General features: G+C 42.0%; 1 protein-coding gene across 1 annotated transcript; it reads right to left on the reverse strand.

Moving 5' to 3' along the window:
* Positions 1 to 2,295: 2,295 nt before the first annotated feature.
* aplnra (apelin receptor a) lies at positions 2,296 to 4,392 on the reverse strand. Its single transcript, XM_046035057.1, has one exon. It carries the CDS (start codon positions 4,244 to 4,246, stop codon positions 3,161 to 3,163), a length of 1,086 nt encoding a protein of 361 aa, XP_045891013.1. The 5' UTR covers positions 4,247 to 4,392; the 3' UTR covers positions 2,296 to 3,160.
* Positions 4,393 to 14,231: the final 9,839 nt, after the last annotated feature.

Below are 14,231 nucleotides of genomic sequence, written 5' to 3' on the forward strand. Positions count from 1 at the left end.
TTACTAGAAAACTAATTAATATGCAGCTGAATATAGTCCCCAACAAATTCCTAAAAACTACAGTGCCCAGTTGTGTTATGATTTTATTTATCCCATTTTAACAAAATAAAACTATATATTTTAAACGTTCTTAAAGACTTATGTCTTCAGTAGCAACACGTAGGTTTCAGAACTGAGAGCCACAAATAGGGTAATGCCTTCAGAAATTAGTGTACATTTGGGGCTTTTCAATAACACAAATATGTGGAATATCATCAGTCTTATCCTTCAAGATGGGAGGCATCAAATTCTCATTTGATCTTTAAATTTGACAGGAAGTCCACAAAATGAAAGAAACTAAAACAGCTTGAGAAATAATGATTTAAATAAAAATTCAATGAGTTTGTTTTTAATCGGAATTCAAGTGTGAATGCACCTCATTTAATATGATGTCTTTAATACTTTTGAAGTGGAGCTTGCAGAAGGCTAGCTAGAAGAGTGTTTCTTTTTTTTGACAAGCGAGAGCAGCAAACGGAAACCAGCATTAATAGAAAGGTTCATGCCACAACTCTAGATGAGGAACAAAATATATTTTAAGGGGCCAGTGGATTAATATGGTTGAACTCCCTCCAAGAATACCTTGGGGGAACTGTAAAGCCCACACCCAAACAACAACACACGCAAACAGGTCACTCAGGCCACACACGAACACAGACATCATTTATGTAAATTCAGAGGCCTACGCAACTGTTGTTTTTGTGTTGGCGGTGCACCCTGTGTACCCCCAGTGCTTTGGTCAGCTGGTATTCTGGGTGAGTAGTCCCAAAGTGGACTTGCTGGCTAACAGCATGAGACAAGCTGTCAGCCCAGCTCATCTCAATAACAACAAGTCTGGCCAGTCCAGCATGCATGGTTGACTCCATCCTGATTCCACTGTCTTATTGTCAAACTCATAACTACTGTTTAACGATGAATCAGATGAATGCTTTTGTAATGTCCTGTGCAATGTTTAATGATGTTGTAAAAGCGTGTTATGGGTTTGATTCCCTCTCCCTCTTCATGTATTAACTTATGGTACTCAAAGGACCTTAAAAATCTCCACGTTCATCACATTTGACCTAACTATATGAAGAATAATGATGTGTTTTAGCATTCTTGTTTCTGTCCCTGTGTGATGAACATGCCAAGGCCCTCACATCCATCACAGTGAACCATCCTGTGATCTCCTTCAGGCTCTCCACCGCTGTCAAGTCTGCTCCATATTGCCAGGATGGACAATAAGTTACATATGATCTCTCACACACAAAGACAATATGAATCATGCCGCTTCACGTTCTCACCGTTTCACATATGTTGTTACTTAAAGACCTGAAGCAAGACAAAGTCATATAGCTGTAATTTTTTTTTACATAACCTCCACACCTCATTCCCAATCCCCCCCCCCCCATTTTTCTTAAGAAAAGTCCTCCCCCCAAGTGTGTCAGAGCATCTGCAGTCAGGCGCCCTCCTCCCATCACCCCCCAGCAGCCCCGCCCCGCACCCCAGCAAACCGCTCTAACTGCAACCTCTTGTCAGCAGGGACAAATATTGACTTGTTTGGTGGCCCGACTTCTGCCAGGATTAGAGCCCCACTTCCCCCCAGCCGCCGCCGCCACCATCTCTAAACGGTGATTATGTCCAACAGAGCTCATTACTGTCAAATCAAAGGATCCCTCAGAAGAGTCACTCGTTGGTAATGACCCTATTATTCGGTGAACATGTGGGGTTCGGTTGGCTTTACCCCCTGTGGATCGACAGTCCTACCTTGATGCAGACTGTCTTTTTTTTGTAACAGTAAATAACATTGTTTACGTTACTTTAAAATGGACATAACTTGACTATTTAACCAAAAGCACATTACTCACAGTACTTGGTTGGTGCCTCCTCCTGCTGGTTATAAATGAGTAACTTTTTCAATTTCAAAAACCTTTGATTACAACCCACAGGACTGTGTCATCACATAGTTAAAGTACCACAACTGATAGAAGTCGACTGAGTGTTGAATACACACTCTGAGGATGACGGTTACTTTGCATAATCCGGTTACAGGCTGGATACTGGCCATGAATAAATAGAGATTAGAGATCTATTAGTCTGAAGATGTAAACCAAAGGCAAGGCATTCATAACAAAGCTCAAACCCTCAGGAGATACTTAACATTGAAATAACAGGATACTGTAATGTTCCCTTTACTTTCTCCTCTTTGCCTTTTAAATGACCTTTTCAAAGCTGTTAACAAAAGCATCACTTTGGTTTTCACAAACACTTGCAAGAGAGTAGGTTCATAGAGCACATCTTTAATACAGTAGTTAGTTACAGTGATGTCAAAAAATAAAACATATACATCAAATTGGAACTTTTATTTACAGTTTCTTTGTCCCCTTTAGTGCCGTGACTACACTGCGAAACCCCTCCACCCCACCTCACCCCACCCGGTTCCTGTTCCCCAACAACATTTGTCAATTGCCATCTGCCTGTCTGCCCCCAGTCTCCTCTCCACAAACTATATAATTAAGCTGCAACACCTTCTCTCCTCTTACGCCCCCCCCACACCTCCCTCCTGCAGACATCTACCTTCACAAACAATAAGTTTATGAGAGGACACTTCTCTGTTTCATTTCCCTGCTCACACATTTTTTTTTTCATTTTTAAACAAGTGCTTCTAAAACAAAACAGCAATAGATCTGAACAAAAGGAAAAAATGCTATGGTATGAAAATACTGTACAGCTTTATGTTGCATCCAGTGTAAACAGATCTCTGTGTAAATTGATTCACAATTACCAACATCAGTGTGTGTTTTTTAAATCATAATTCTGTCCTCCTTTGTGATAGAAGTGAGAACTTTTACAGAGCAGGACAAAACAAAAAATACACTTTTTTTCTCTGAGAATTTGAGGAACAAAGTAGCTAAGGAGCTGAGCCAGCTGGCTCCGGCTTCAAGTCCACACAACATACAGAGCATCCACCTCTCTCACTGTAGAACAGGAGGAGCACGTTATGGATTTCATGACTGTGAGCAGTGACAATTCAAAGTTCATCATCTTGTCTTACCAGCTGTGAACAATGCACACGTAAAGTCTGTGTTCCAGTGGTTGGAGCTGGGGCCGGCCTGCAGCCCTGCTCTACCTTTCATTTTACCCTTTACACCTTGGTGGCCAGAGACTGAATCTCTGACTTCTGAGTCTGGGCGCTGAGCGTGGATGACATGGAGCTCATCTGGCCATGCATAGCCTTCTTCAGGTTGAGCAGGCACAGACACTGGGAACGAAAGCGCAGGTCGAAGAAGGCGTACAAGAACGGGTTGAGGCAGCTGTTGACGTAGGCCAGGCAGGTAGCGTAGGGGTGAGCCAGCAGCAGGAAGCGCAGGAAGCCGCAGGAGCTCGGAGCCAGGTTCAGGTAGGAGAGGGCATCCATGCTCTTAAGGACGTGGAAGGGAGTCCAGCAGATGGCAAACACCACCACCAGTGTGGTGATGATCTTCAGCAGACGTTTCTTCTTCTGGTCCTCCTTGCGCACGTTGTTAAAGTGACGTGTGACCGTGCAGCCGATGAAGCAGTAGAAGATGGTCATGGCCAAGAAAGGTAGGAGAAAACCTAAGGCAGAGGAGGAGAGGCTGAGCCCGGCGATCCAGAGGTATTCGTGCCTCTGGTTCATTGTCACCAGGCTGAAGTCCATGGCACATGTGGTCCGGTTGCTGTTTTGATCGTTCACAGTGGTACGGAAGAGCAGCGTGGGCACAGCCAGCAGGCAGGACAGCAACCAAATAGCACCCAAGGACGCCAGCATGGTGCCCCGTGAGCGCAGCCTGCTGCTGGACAGAGAGTGCACAATGGCCAGGTAGCGGTCAAAGCTCAGGCAGGTGAGGCAGAACACACTGGCATACATGTTGACCAGAACTACATAGCTGCTGATCTTGCACAGAGCCACGCCAAAGGGCCAGTGGTAGCCCAGCGCTGTGTACACGGCCCAGAGAGGTAGGGTTACAACAAAGGTGAGGTCAGCAAGGGCCAGGTTTCCTATGTAGACATCTGCAGCCCGACGTTTCGATTTGGATCTCCACACAGTGAAGATGACGACGCCGTTACCTGACAGGCCCAGGATGAAGATGAGCATGTAGAGGACCGGGATGAGGGAGTAAGAGGGCTCCCACTCTGAGAAGTCACAGGCAGTCTCATTATCATCATAATACTCATAGCTATCAACATATTCCCCAGTGGTGGTCTCCATGTTGCAGTGGAAAAGGTCTTGTTTTTACAAATCCTTCGTTTACAAAAAATAAGAGTCCTGTAAAGTTCCAAGTCTTCAGGAGGTGAATAAAAGCAGCAATCAGGAGATTTAGGTTCTGCTGAGTTGATCACTGGTGGGAATTGGAGGAGAGATCAGATTGTGAGAGTGAGTGACTGCTGGCGTTGTTTGCCTTTTTAAACTCGGCCCTCCACACCCCTGGTTCCCTCCCAGGACGACCACCTCCCCACTCCTCCTCCTCCCAGTAAAACATCTCTCAGCCCTCTCCCTCCCCCTCACCTCTTCTGGCGGAGCCCATCCCTCTGCCCTGGAGGACGAGGAGCCCAGAAACGTTCCCCGTGTAGACGAACAAAGGGTGGAATGGAGCGTTTTTACACTTTGCCAAATTAATAATTAACTTTTAGGAATTTAAGGAAAAGACAAATTCAGTAAGTCCTATAAACATTTCTAAAATTAACAATTAGTGACACAGGATCCCACCCTGAAATCTGACCGGAACAAGTTGCATCTGGTGAATACAATGCATCAATCAATCAATCAATCAATCAATTTTAAGTCAACCTAACTTGGTTTTTATACTCAAGAGCAAAGCTTTAACAGCATTTGAATTGGAGATTGCCAGCAAGTTATAATAGTAATGATGACAATACATTAATCAATTACAGAAAACGTTGATGTCAATCCAACAGTTGATTGAATCAGTTTCTGTCCATTACTGTATAATGAATAAATGACATGTAAGCAATGCGGAGCAGCTGCAGACCTGTTCGTCAGGTTGCACCACCCTCTCTCATCTTTTAATCGGGATAAAAAGTGACTTTTCAGTGTTGCATTATAGTTTCCCCAGCGATTTCATAAAAAGGATAGGATTTAGCTCATGTGCGGAACAGGTCTGGACATTTCAACTCCTCTCGGTTTACATCACAATTAGGGCAATTAAAATTGCAAACTGTCAGATGCATCACATTGCGTCTCCTCTGTGCGCTTATTGAAAAGAAACATGCAGTTAACACATCAGACATTTTAAGACGATAAGATCGACATCGAATTGCAAATTGTTTGAAGATTAGATTAAATGTCAGTGGGCAGCTCAAGGCATGTGTGAATTCAATTCTCAAGTCTGGGGATTCATTTCCATGATAAAAGACAAGCAAACACCGTTTGAAGCAAAAACAAAAGGAAACCCCACATTGACACCATCACTGTGCTAACAATGTCTATTTCTATATCCTTTTCATCTGGACCTTTTTAATACATGTTCATGTAACTGCTGATTGCATCACATGGGGACTTAATAATCCGCAACTTACAAGGCAAGAAACAAGCAAATGGCAAATGAATATCTGAAAAATGGCACATACATGGTTTGTTTAGGAGTTTAAAAGTGGTTTGTACATTATGTTGTTTGCACTCAATGCACATGGAAATAGCCTATATTTAGTTGCACATACTAACACCCCACTACAAAAAACATTTTGAAAAGTTTATAAAAGGCTATTTGCATTTTGGAAATGTAATTTTACACGCGATTCAATCATTTCACAAAATTTGTTATTGGTAGAACCACGATGAGACTCCAAGCCAGCTCAAATGAATTACTTTCAGTGAAACAAAGAGTGGATATGTCTGAGCAGTGCTGAACATTATTTACAGCAGGTTTAGTTTGGATAATGTATCCAAAACCGGCCTCCTAGTGGTGACAACAGGGAGCTGCCTTATGAATCCTCACAGTGACTTATTACACTGTAAATGCACGGGCTTTGAGAAATGCCTTTGGTGAAAGGCAGGACTCTGTGGATCACAGCTTATCAGCCTGCAGCGAGTGACTGGTGATTAGACTGTAGCCAGCCAAGGGGAGTCTAACATGGCTGAGACTTTATCCTTCTTTCAACAATGAGGAGATGTTGGTGCCTCATGTTTCTTCTCTGTGGAGACACAGCTGCAGCACTGCAAGTCAGGTGAGAAATACTGAACTCCATTTACATGACTTTGTGTCTGTATGTCAAAGTTCAAATAAACACAGTGAAAGTGGTTGTATGATTTGATAAATTATGCACAGTGCTGATTCTGCATGTACTCTCTCTCGCACACATGCACAAACCCGGTGGGTCCCACCTCTGTTTCATTCCCCAGGGAGTGGATTGGCCGCCTGCTGCTGGCTGGCCCGGTATCCCTTAGACAAACACATTTGTAAATTTAAAAAATAAAGGTGAGTAGATAAGAAACAGATGGTCAGATTAGACCATCATCTTGGATATCTTCAGAGGACCACCTCACTTGTTAATTGTAGGCTTTATAGGTGTCAAGATAAAGTTTTAAAGAGGGGTGGGTGGGGTAGGAGGAGGATTATCAGCTGGGAGTGAGGATTTATTTATGTATCTTTTCAAATTAAATATGAGCGAACATTTCTGCACACAGGTTATTGTATGCTTTTGTTTTGTGTCATATTTTACTTGCCACTATGGCTGCTTTGTATACTGGGGTTTTCTCTCTTATAGGCCTGGACCACACATGCGTCCCTGCCACAGCTGTGACTGCTTTTGATCTGCTGCTGTAAAGACCCTGCTGCTGACTGCTTCTGTCTCACTCTGACCACAAGCTAATTTTCACTAGAGCGATATTGTGGATGCTGTATGCCCTTCCATGGAAAGCTGCTGTAGCCGATCACATGCTTTGTAACAGCTGATATTTTTCCATAAAGAGAGGGAGGTATATTTATCTTTACAGATTTCCCTGGAGTCACTTACAGGCAACCCTGGGGACATCTGCAGTGGACGCATGTCAGCTCCAGTCTGGTCAGAAAAAGAGATAAGTGACTGAAGGTGTAATCTGTGACCTGAAGTTTGTTTGAAGTGTAAAAATTGATGGCAGAACACATCCCACTCCCCTTTGATTTGTGACCAATACAGCAAACCGCAGGCCCAACAAATCATGCTGAGGCCAGGGTCAAAGGGAGTCTAGGGTCACAGTGTGGTGGCATTTGAGAGACAATGTGGTCCCCAAGTGCACACCGTCCCTGCTTTAAAACACTTTATGTGGAATAAAGACAATAATTCATGTCGAACTGCAATGTGTGTTTTTATCGAGTCAAATCTTTTAGCTAGCTGTGAGCCACAGCCGTAGACCTTTCACATTGGCCTGCTAAGTGCCGACTCTGCTGTGTCAGACGATGTCGCACTCCTGTGCCATGGAGTCAGTGCCACCCCCTCAGATGTGCGAGGGCACTGCTCCTGCTGAGTGGTTTGCTAATTGGCAGAGCATCTTGTCATACTGCAGGTTATGTGAGGATCACTGGCTGTTGTTTGTCTGCTACTCCTGCGTGACAATTTGCTATTGCATGTCTGCATTTGCAGTGCAATGCAAAAAAAAAAATCACAAGAATAAGATACATTCTCATGTGTGATATGAACGTTCTACAAATTACTTCCAGATGGCATTGTATTGTACTGTATGTTCTTAATTAACCGTCAAGCTTGAGGGCAGCCATAACACAAACAGCTATCTTTTCCCCACATCTGCCTACTCTTGACCTCAGCATTGAAATGAATAGAAACCTCCACCCAAACTTGAGAAATGTTTGTGCTGATAAGGCTGCTCTATTGTTTCATTTTTGTTGCTCTAAGCACTATTCTCTTAATGAGCATTGCACCTGTTGTTACAGGGCTTTTTAAAATGTCATCATGTATCCCCGATTAGGTCAAAACAACAGATGCAAATAAATCTTTTTGTTTCCTGGAAGAAAATTTCTCCCTTTCAGAGATTTTGGGGATTTTTTTTGTGCCTGTACTGTCTCCTATGGTTGGTATGGTATGGTTGGGTACATTGTTCAGGGACTATTCAAAAATAATTGGAGTGAGCAGAAGGTCTGAACATAATGTTTCACTTTATAAAGTTTTATAAAGCGAAAAAATTATATATTTCTATTTCTATACTAACTCAAACGATATGACAAAATCAGCACAAATGTTTTCATCATTAATAACTGAAAGTGCATTAAGAATTTAAGATACTGTAATTCCTGTAATCAATAAAACCTTAAATGTTAAAGTAACAATCATTTTCACACAGACACTAACTACTATAATTATGACAGGATGATTGTCCTCTGCATATGGCCAAATGCACCTTCATGTATGAGGAGTCTGATAAATTGACTCAAGTGATGTCACTTGAGTTAGCATCAGTTGGAGCTGAAGACTACAAATTTGAAAATGAAAAAAATCTTGGCGTGTGGAGTTAAAAAGAAGTGAGCTTCCCAGACCTCTGCTCGCTCCTCATCTCTGTTTTAGGCTAGCAGTTCAAGGCCACATTAGCCGCTATCAGCACAGCACTAATCTCCGACTCCGAATTGCCAGCTATTGAGTTGGATTGTGGGTAATGTAGGTGCCAGGTTTTGACAAGCAAGAAGTGTGGAGTAAAAAAGACGCTGCATTGATTTTGATCCTTTAAAAAAAAACCCATCAACTATCCATCATGAGTCTGACAATAATAAAGGAGTGACGTGCAAAATTTGTAGAGAACTTTAATGCACTTGAGCTTCCTATTTATTTTGCATTTGATGCTGCAGTATGAAGAGGTAAACCCATCCAGATTGACTTATAGCATGCATCAAAGCAAAGTTTTCTTTGGATGGCTCAAAAGGAGCACAGGGTTTATCTGCCGTACACGTCATGTTGTCTGTGCTATGGGAGACAATTGTGTTTTACATCCATATCGAAACCCAAACATGGCCCAGCCGGAGCCAAACTACAGCACTGTTTGCAAGTCACTTACTGTTGTTGCCACGAGAAACAAAATCCTGACTGTTTATTTATGACTTATCTACCTTCCTTATTGCATGTTTGCCAAGAAATAAAACAACACACATGCAGACAATGAGGGGAGAATGATTTTCATTGTGACATTTCAATTTATTTGAACCTCTAGTTTACATTTGCAAATTTGTGACACTTTTTTGTCCTGATTAGAATGTTTTAAACACTTCATGCATGGACTGATTGACCCAAATCTAAGCAGCTGTCCAGCGGTGCTCTCTGCTCGTCCATCCTTGTTGTCTACACACCTCTAGTAGCTTGGTCAGGAACAACAGGGTCACAAGGTGTTTCCCCTCTCCCTTCTCAGGACCCTGGATCACCCCACTATGTGTGTGTGTGTGTGTGTGTGTGTGTGTGTGTGTGTGTGCGTGTCAATGGACAAAACAGCAAGCACCACAGGATATGCTAAAATAGGACAGTTTGTCCTCTCCAACTGAGATGCTTCTGTCAAACTTTTGTTTTATAGCTGCTTGAGGTAAGCTATTTATTTAAGAGATGCCGTGATTGAATGATAATATAAATATTATACATAGTTTTTTTTTTAAACTTAGCATTCCCAGACTGTTGTTTTTATTGTAAAAATAGGTCAGATTGGTGGTTATATGAAAAGATGTGACATGATAATTTCTCATTCTTCATTCTTCACTCAAACTAATTGTTTTCATCAGACAAGTTATTATTTTTGACAAAGTGTGCATGTGAAACTCCTAAAATTTGTGTTTCAACTGCACTCACAGGGGAGATCAGGAAGGAAACCTTGTAGAAAAAGTAGGAAAAAATAACACAGGAGAAAATAAAGTAGTGGAAGATGAGTCTAATGAAAGAGTGGAACAAATAAAGGGACAAAAGACAGGGTTGATGAGAGGGTAGTAGCTGGCGGGCAGGCCAGCTTTTTCTGTGTAGTAGAGTTAATGACATGGATTAAGGAGCTGGGGGGAATGCTGGGATCTCCTGGCTCTGTTAGACTCCGGCCCGGCCCTCCCATCATCCCAGGAGATCTCCGGGAATCTGACTCCATTTGGCCTAAAATCTCCTGACAAAACAAAAACCCTGTGGCTCAATTAGGAGGAAATTAGTCTCTCCTTCCACATTCACATTTTACTCACTCTGCTACAGTTATTTCCCTGCTTCTTCACAGCATGTTACTTTTGAAAGGGGTAGTGTGGGTGTTAATATGTTATTCAAAATCAATTATCTGAGCTGCTTTTAAGATTGTCTGGCTGTTTCTTTGGATGATGATTTTTCATTGTTAGACAAGGAGATTTATTCTGAAGTGACAGTAAATGTCTCTATCTCATAATCTATGAGCGCTCTGTGCCAGTATGATGTCTGTTTTCTTTTAAACTGGAGACTCAGAAACCTAAGGCCTGTCCCTGTTATGAGAAGTCAAATTGAAAACCCAAACAGCAGCCCATACGAAAACCAGGTGCTCTCTCACAACATCTGAGCATTTGTCTGTTGTCTCTCATTTCCCTTCAGGACAAGAATGAAAGAGCTGTCATGGACCTGCCTGGCACAGAGAAAGACCAGGAGGTAGACTAAAATGGTTAGTGAGCAAAACCATAAACCTAAATCTGAGACAATCTGTGCAGTTTAATTGCTATCTTTTTTACGCCCAACTTTCTCTTTATATGATTTAAATGTGCTCTATGCAGCAGGACACAAAAAGCACAAACAGGTTTATGGCAGTTGAATGGCAAGTGCTGAAAGTCCAAACCAAAACTGGAGCCTAGCCAGGGAAAAATCTACAGGACCCTTTTATAAAAACTGCTAAAATAAGAAACAAGCTGTGCCCACACTATGAGCATGTCAGGAATATCTAGACTATTTATATTTCAGAAGATTACAGCCAAAGTGGATGTCATTGTGTCAGCGATTTCATCACAGACAGGCACTGTGTTACATTTCTGTTCTTATTTCAGGGCCAAGTATGACAATGTTTTTTCTAAGAGTTTTAAGAAGCTCTTTCAAATTTGAGCAGCTGTTGGTTTATTTACTATGTGGTTATAGTTTGGATACAGTGCCAACTGCTGCAAATGCAGTTTAACGGAGGGCAAATCAACCCTGCATTCAGCTCTGTTAAAGGACATTTAACAAGTTCAATGGTCATCACAGGTACAACACAATAAAGTGGATGCTCTACTGTTACACTTTTATGGTAGCTGTTAACCTTAACATCAAACTTAAGGAGCAGTCCTTGGCATTCTTGCCACCGGTTAAACTGCATAGCATCTAACAGTGGCGACAGTGTGGCGGAGGCTGCACTGTTTCCCCATCTGTCAGCTGTTTGACAGACAGCAACAAACTGTAAATCAGTCACCTCTGAGACAAGGCCGTCCCTCTCCCTGCTCAGAGCAAACAAACCATAGGGAGTGTGTGTGCAGCCATTGCAGCCTGTTTTGCGGCTGCTGGCTGAGCCGTAGCGTCGGAATATAGAGTGAATTAAAGGTTTATTTAGACTAAACTAGAGTTGGTGATTTCTGGAACAGTGGAAAGACTAATAAACACGTTGGTGCATTTTATTTTGTTTCTGTCCAGTTTAAATGAAGTGTGTTTAATGATGATCTGCGAGGTAGATTACCGTTTTTTCTTAATGGAGTCTGGTTACTTTAAACAGACAAACTTTGCTTTAAAAATAAGGTGCATTTCCATCCACCTGTTTGTATGTGCATTTTCAATTTGTGCATAAAAAACCTGACTGGAAACGGCAGAAAAACTAAACAAAGGTCGAAACACAGCAAACATGTTTTGTGGAAACTGTAATAGAAGAAACAAACTATGTGCCATATTTTCATCATGTTTTGTTTGTTCACATTTTATTGGTTCATGTTTTGTTTGTTTGAAGCTTCATCAGTCTACATCATCCAGTTGCTCTTAGGAATCAGCGCCACCAACTATTTATCTTGATGCTCTCAACTCCTAATAGTCACATAACTGTACTGAATGAAAACGCACCTTAATTTCCATTTTCTTTTGCAGATTTTCTAGAAATTGGGTTAAATTGTGTGTTAGTTTGGATGAAAACTACACTAAGAAAATTTCGGTTAATGTAAGCAAATTCCATTTTACATTATCTTCTTATGACCATTTATGGCTCGAGTGGTTGCTGACCAGCAACAGTTCTACAGTCGCAAAGTGAAAATTGTTCTTGGGACGCCAACTATGTATATATAACTACAAATGAGGAGGGACAATCGTACCATCAAACCACAAATTTTAGGACCTGAAACAGTGTGTATTTTTGCCTGTGTAGATTTCACCACTTGACATTGTGCCTTTGCAGTGACCGGGCTATTCTGAGGCTGTCTGGGCTCTTATCTTGTTTGCAGCCAGAAGCTATAGCTCCTTTAAAAACTGACAACTGCTTTAACGAGTCAAACAATAAAATCAACTTTAACACTCTGCCGACAACTTTGATGTGCAATCATGAGGCGAGAGGAGGGGAGGGGGGAGTAGAAGTGGGAATAAAAACATCCTCCAACTTGCCCTAATTGTTTCAGCATCTGTTTTGTTGCTATCACCCAGACAGGCTGAAAACACAACTGAAAACACACATTCAAAGTTTCCACTCGATCCGTTTCCTTTAATCAAGCTGCCCTCACAGTGACTGATTGCCAGACCAGACACTGACCTCGTCTTGCCTGTCTCTCTATCGCTGCTTACTGTGCAACTTGTGTTCAACTCTACAAGGCTTTCCCCTCAATAATAATATTCTTTTCCCTTCAGGAGACACCTGATTATTACATTAACTCATTACAACTGATGATTATTATCATGAAATGTGACTGGAGGAAGAAGGGAAGCATGTGTCCAGGGTAGGATTGGGCCATCAAGGATCGGGCCATCAAGGATCGGTTATGTTTGACTAAGAGTCTGCAGCCAGAATGTGCAAATGAAACAAGACCAACTGGCTGTGGAACGTGGCCTTCCCATTATATACGTACGTCAGGTTTCTAAAAGAGGAAGCGGGACACTGTTAAAACACAAACGGTCCAGATGTGAGGCCCCTTGAAACACATCTCACTGTCTGCCTTGTGTTGAATGCTGACAAATTGGCCTTTAACGATCCCAAAACAGGCCTAAAGTCAATGTCAAAGCCATGTGTCACACTTCTGAGCCCTGTGCAGGAAGGCTAAGTACCTCCAAAAAGAAGTGGGGACTCTAAGAAAATATTTGGACAAAGCCCTGCACTTTTTCAGCCACCAAAATGGGTTGATCCACATACGTGGTACTCAGCACATGTTGTAGCACTTCATCTCGCTTCAAAACATAGCTGAGGGATTTAATAAGACCTTTTGCATTATTAATGATTAGAGAGGACATTTCTAACCCTGTGAGAATACCTTTTTTGACTTTAGTTGGTAAAATCCAGGTGAGAGTGGCAGGAAAAGATGCTGTGGCCTCTGATAAATAATAATTTGAATCCACGCTCGTAATGCAGCATGTGGTCTAATTCTTTAAACTACCAGGATGTTCTATGACAGTGTTTCTTACAAAGAGGCCTCCTGGGTTTCAAGGCAGCCATGATGGCAGCATATGTGTTGGCTGGCAGCACAATCTCTATGTTTGCACCCCAAACTCATCCAGCTATGATTAAGCTGACACAGACAGCTGCAGACCACGTCTCCCCTGCCCCAAACACCATCCCTCATTTATTAATCTCCCGCTAACCACCACAAAAACCACTCTCAGCATTTAATTTAACATCACTCAGAAGTGACAACCTTCCACATATACAGTACTAATCCACAGTGCCAAAATATGATGCTACACATTGATCAGTAGCTAGAATATAGTACAGTCTAAGGACGAGGAATAATAGCTGTGGCTAATGCTGACCTGGATATGAAATGTGATTTGATCTGATGCCTCTTCACAAACCTTTGCAGCTGGACATTGATATATGCATGGCTTCCAAATGGCCATAATACTTTTGAACAATCTGGAAGAACCATTTTGATATACGATCTCTTCTGTCTAACTGTGACAGCCAGGCAAATCGACAAAACGGTGGAGTAACACTGTTGATGTTTCATGTATCTTTGTCTGCAACTGATCACATATATTTATCACATATACCACTTGTTCTGTGGCTGGCTTTTTTAACCTTCCAAATCTGACAATCTGATAACCACTTCATGCAGCAACTGACC

Source organism: Micropterus dolomieu, linkage group LG21 (assembly GCF_021292245.1).
Source record: "Micropterus dolomieu isolate WLL.071019.BEF.003 ecotype Adirondacks linkage group LG21, ASM2129224v1, whole genome shotgun sequence".
In the NCBI taxonomy this organism is placed as follows: Eukaryota; Metazoa; Chordata; class Actinopteri; order Centrarchiformes; family Centrarchidae; genus Micropterus; species Micropterus dolomieu.

Bases quoted from the DNA above. Each gene is read 5' to 3' on its own strand.
- aplnra (XM_046035057.1), bottom strand. From the start codon at position 4,246: ATGGAGACCACCACTGGGGAATATGTTGATAGCTATGAGTATTATGAT.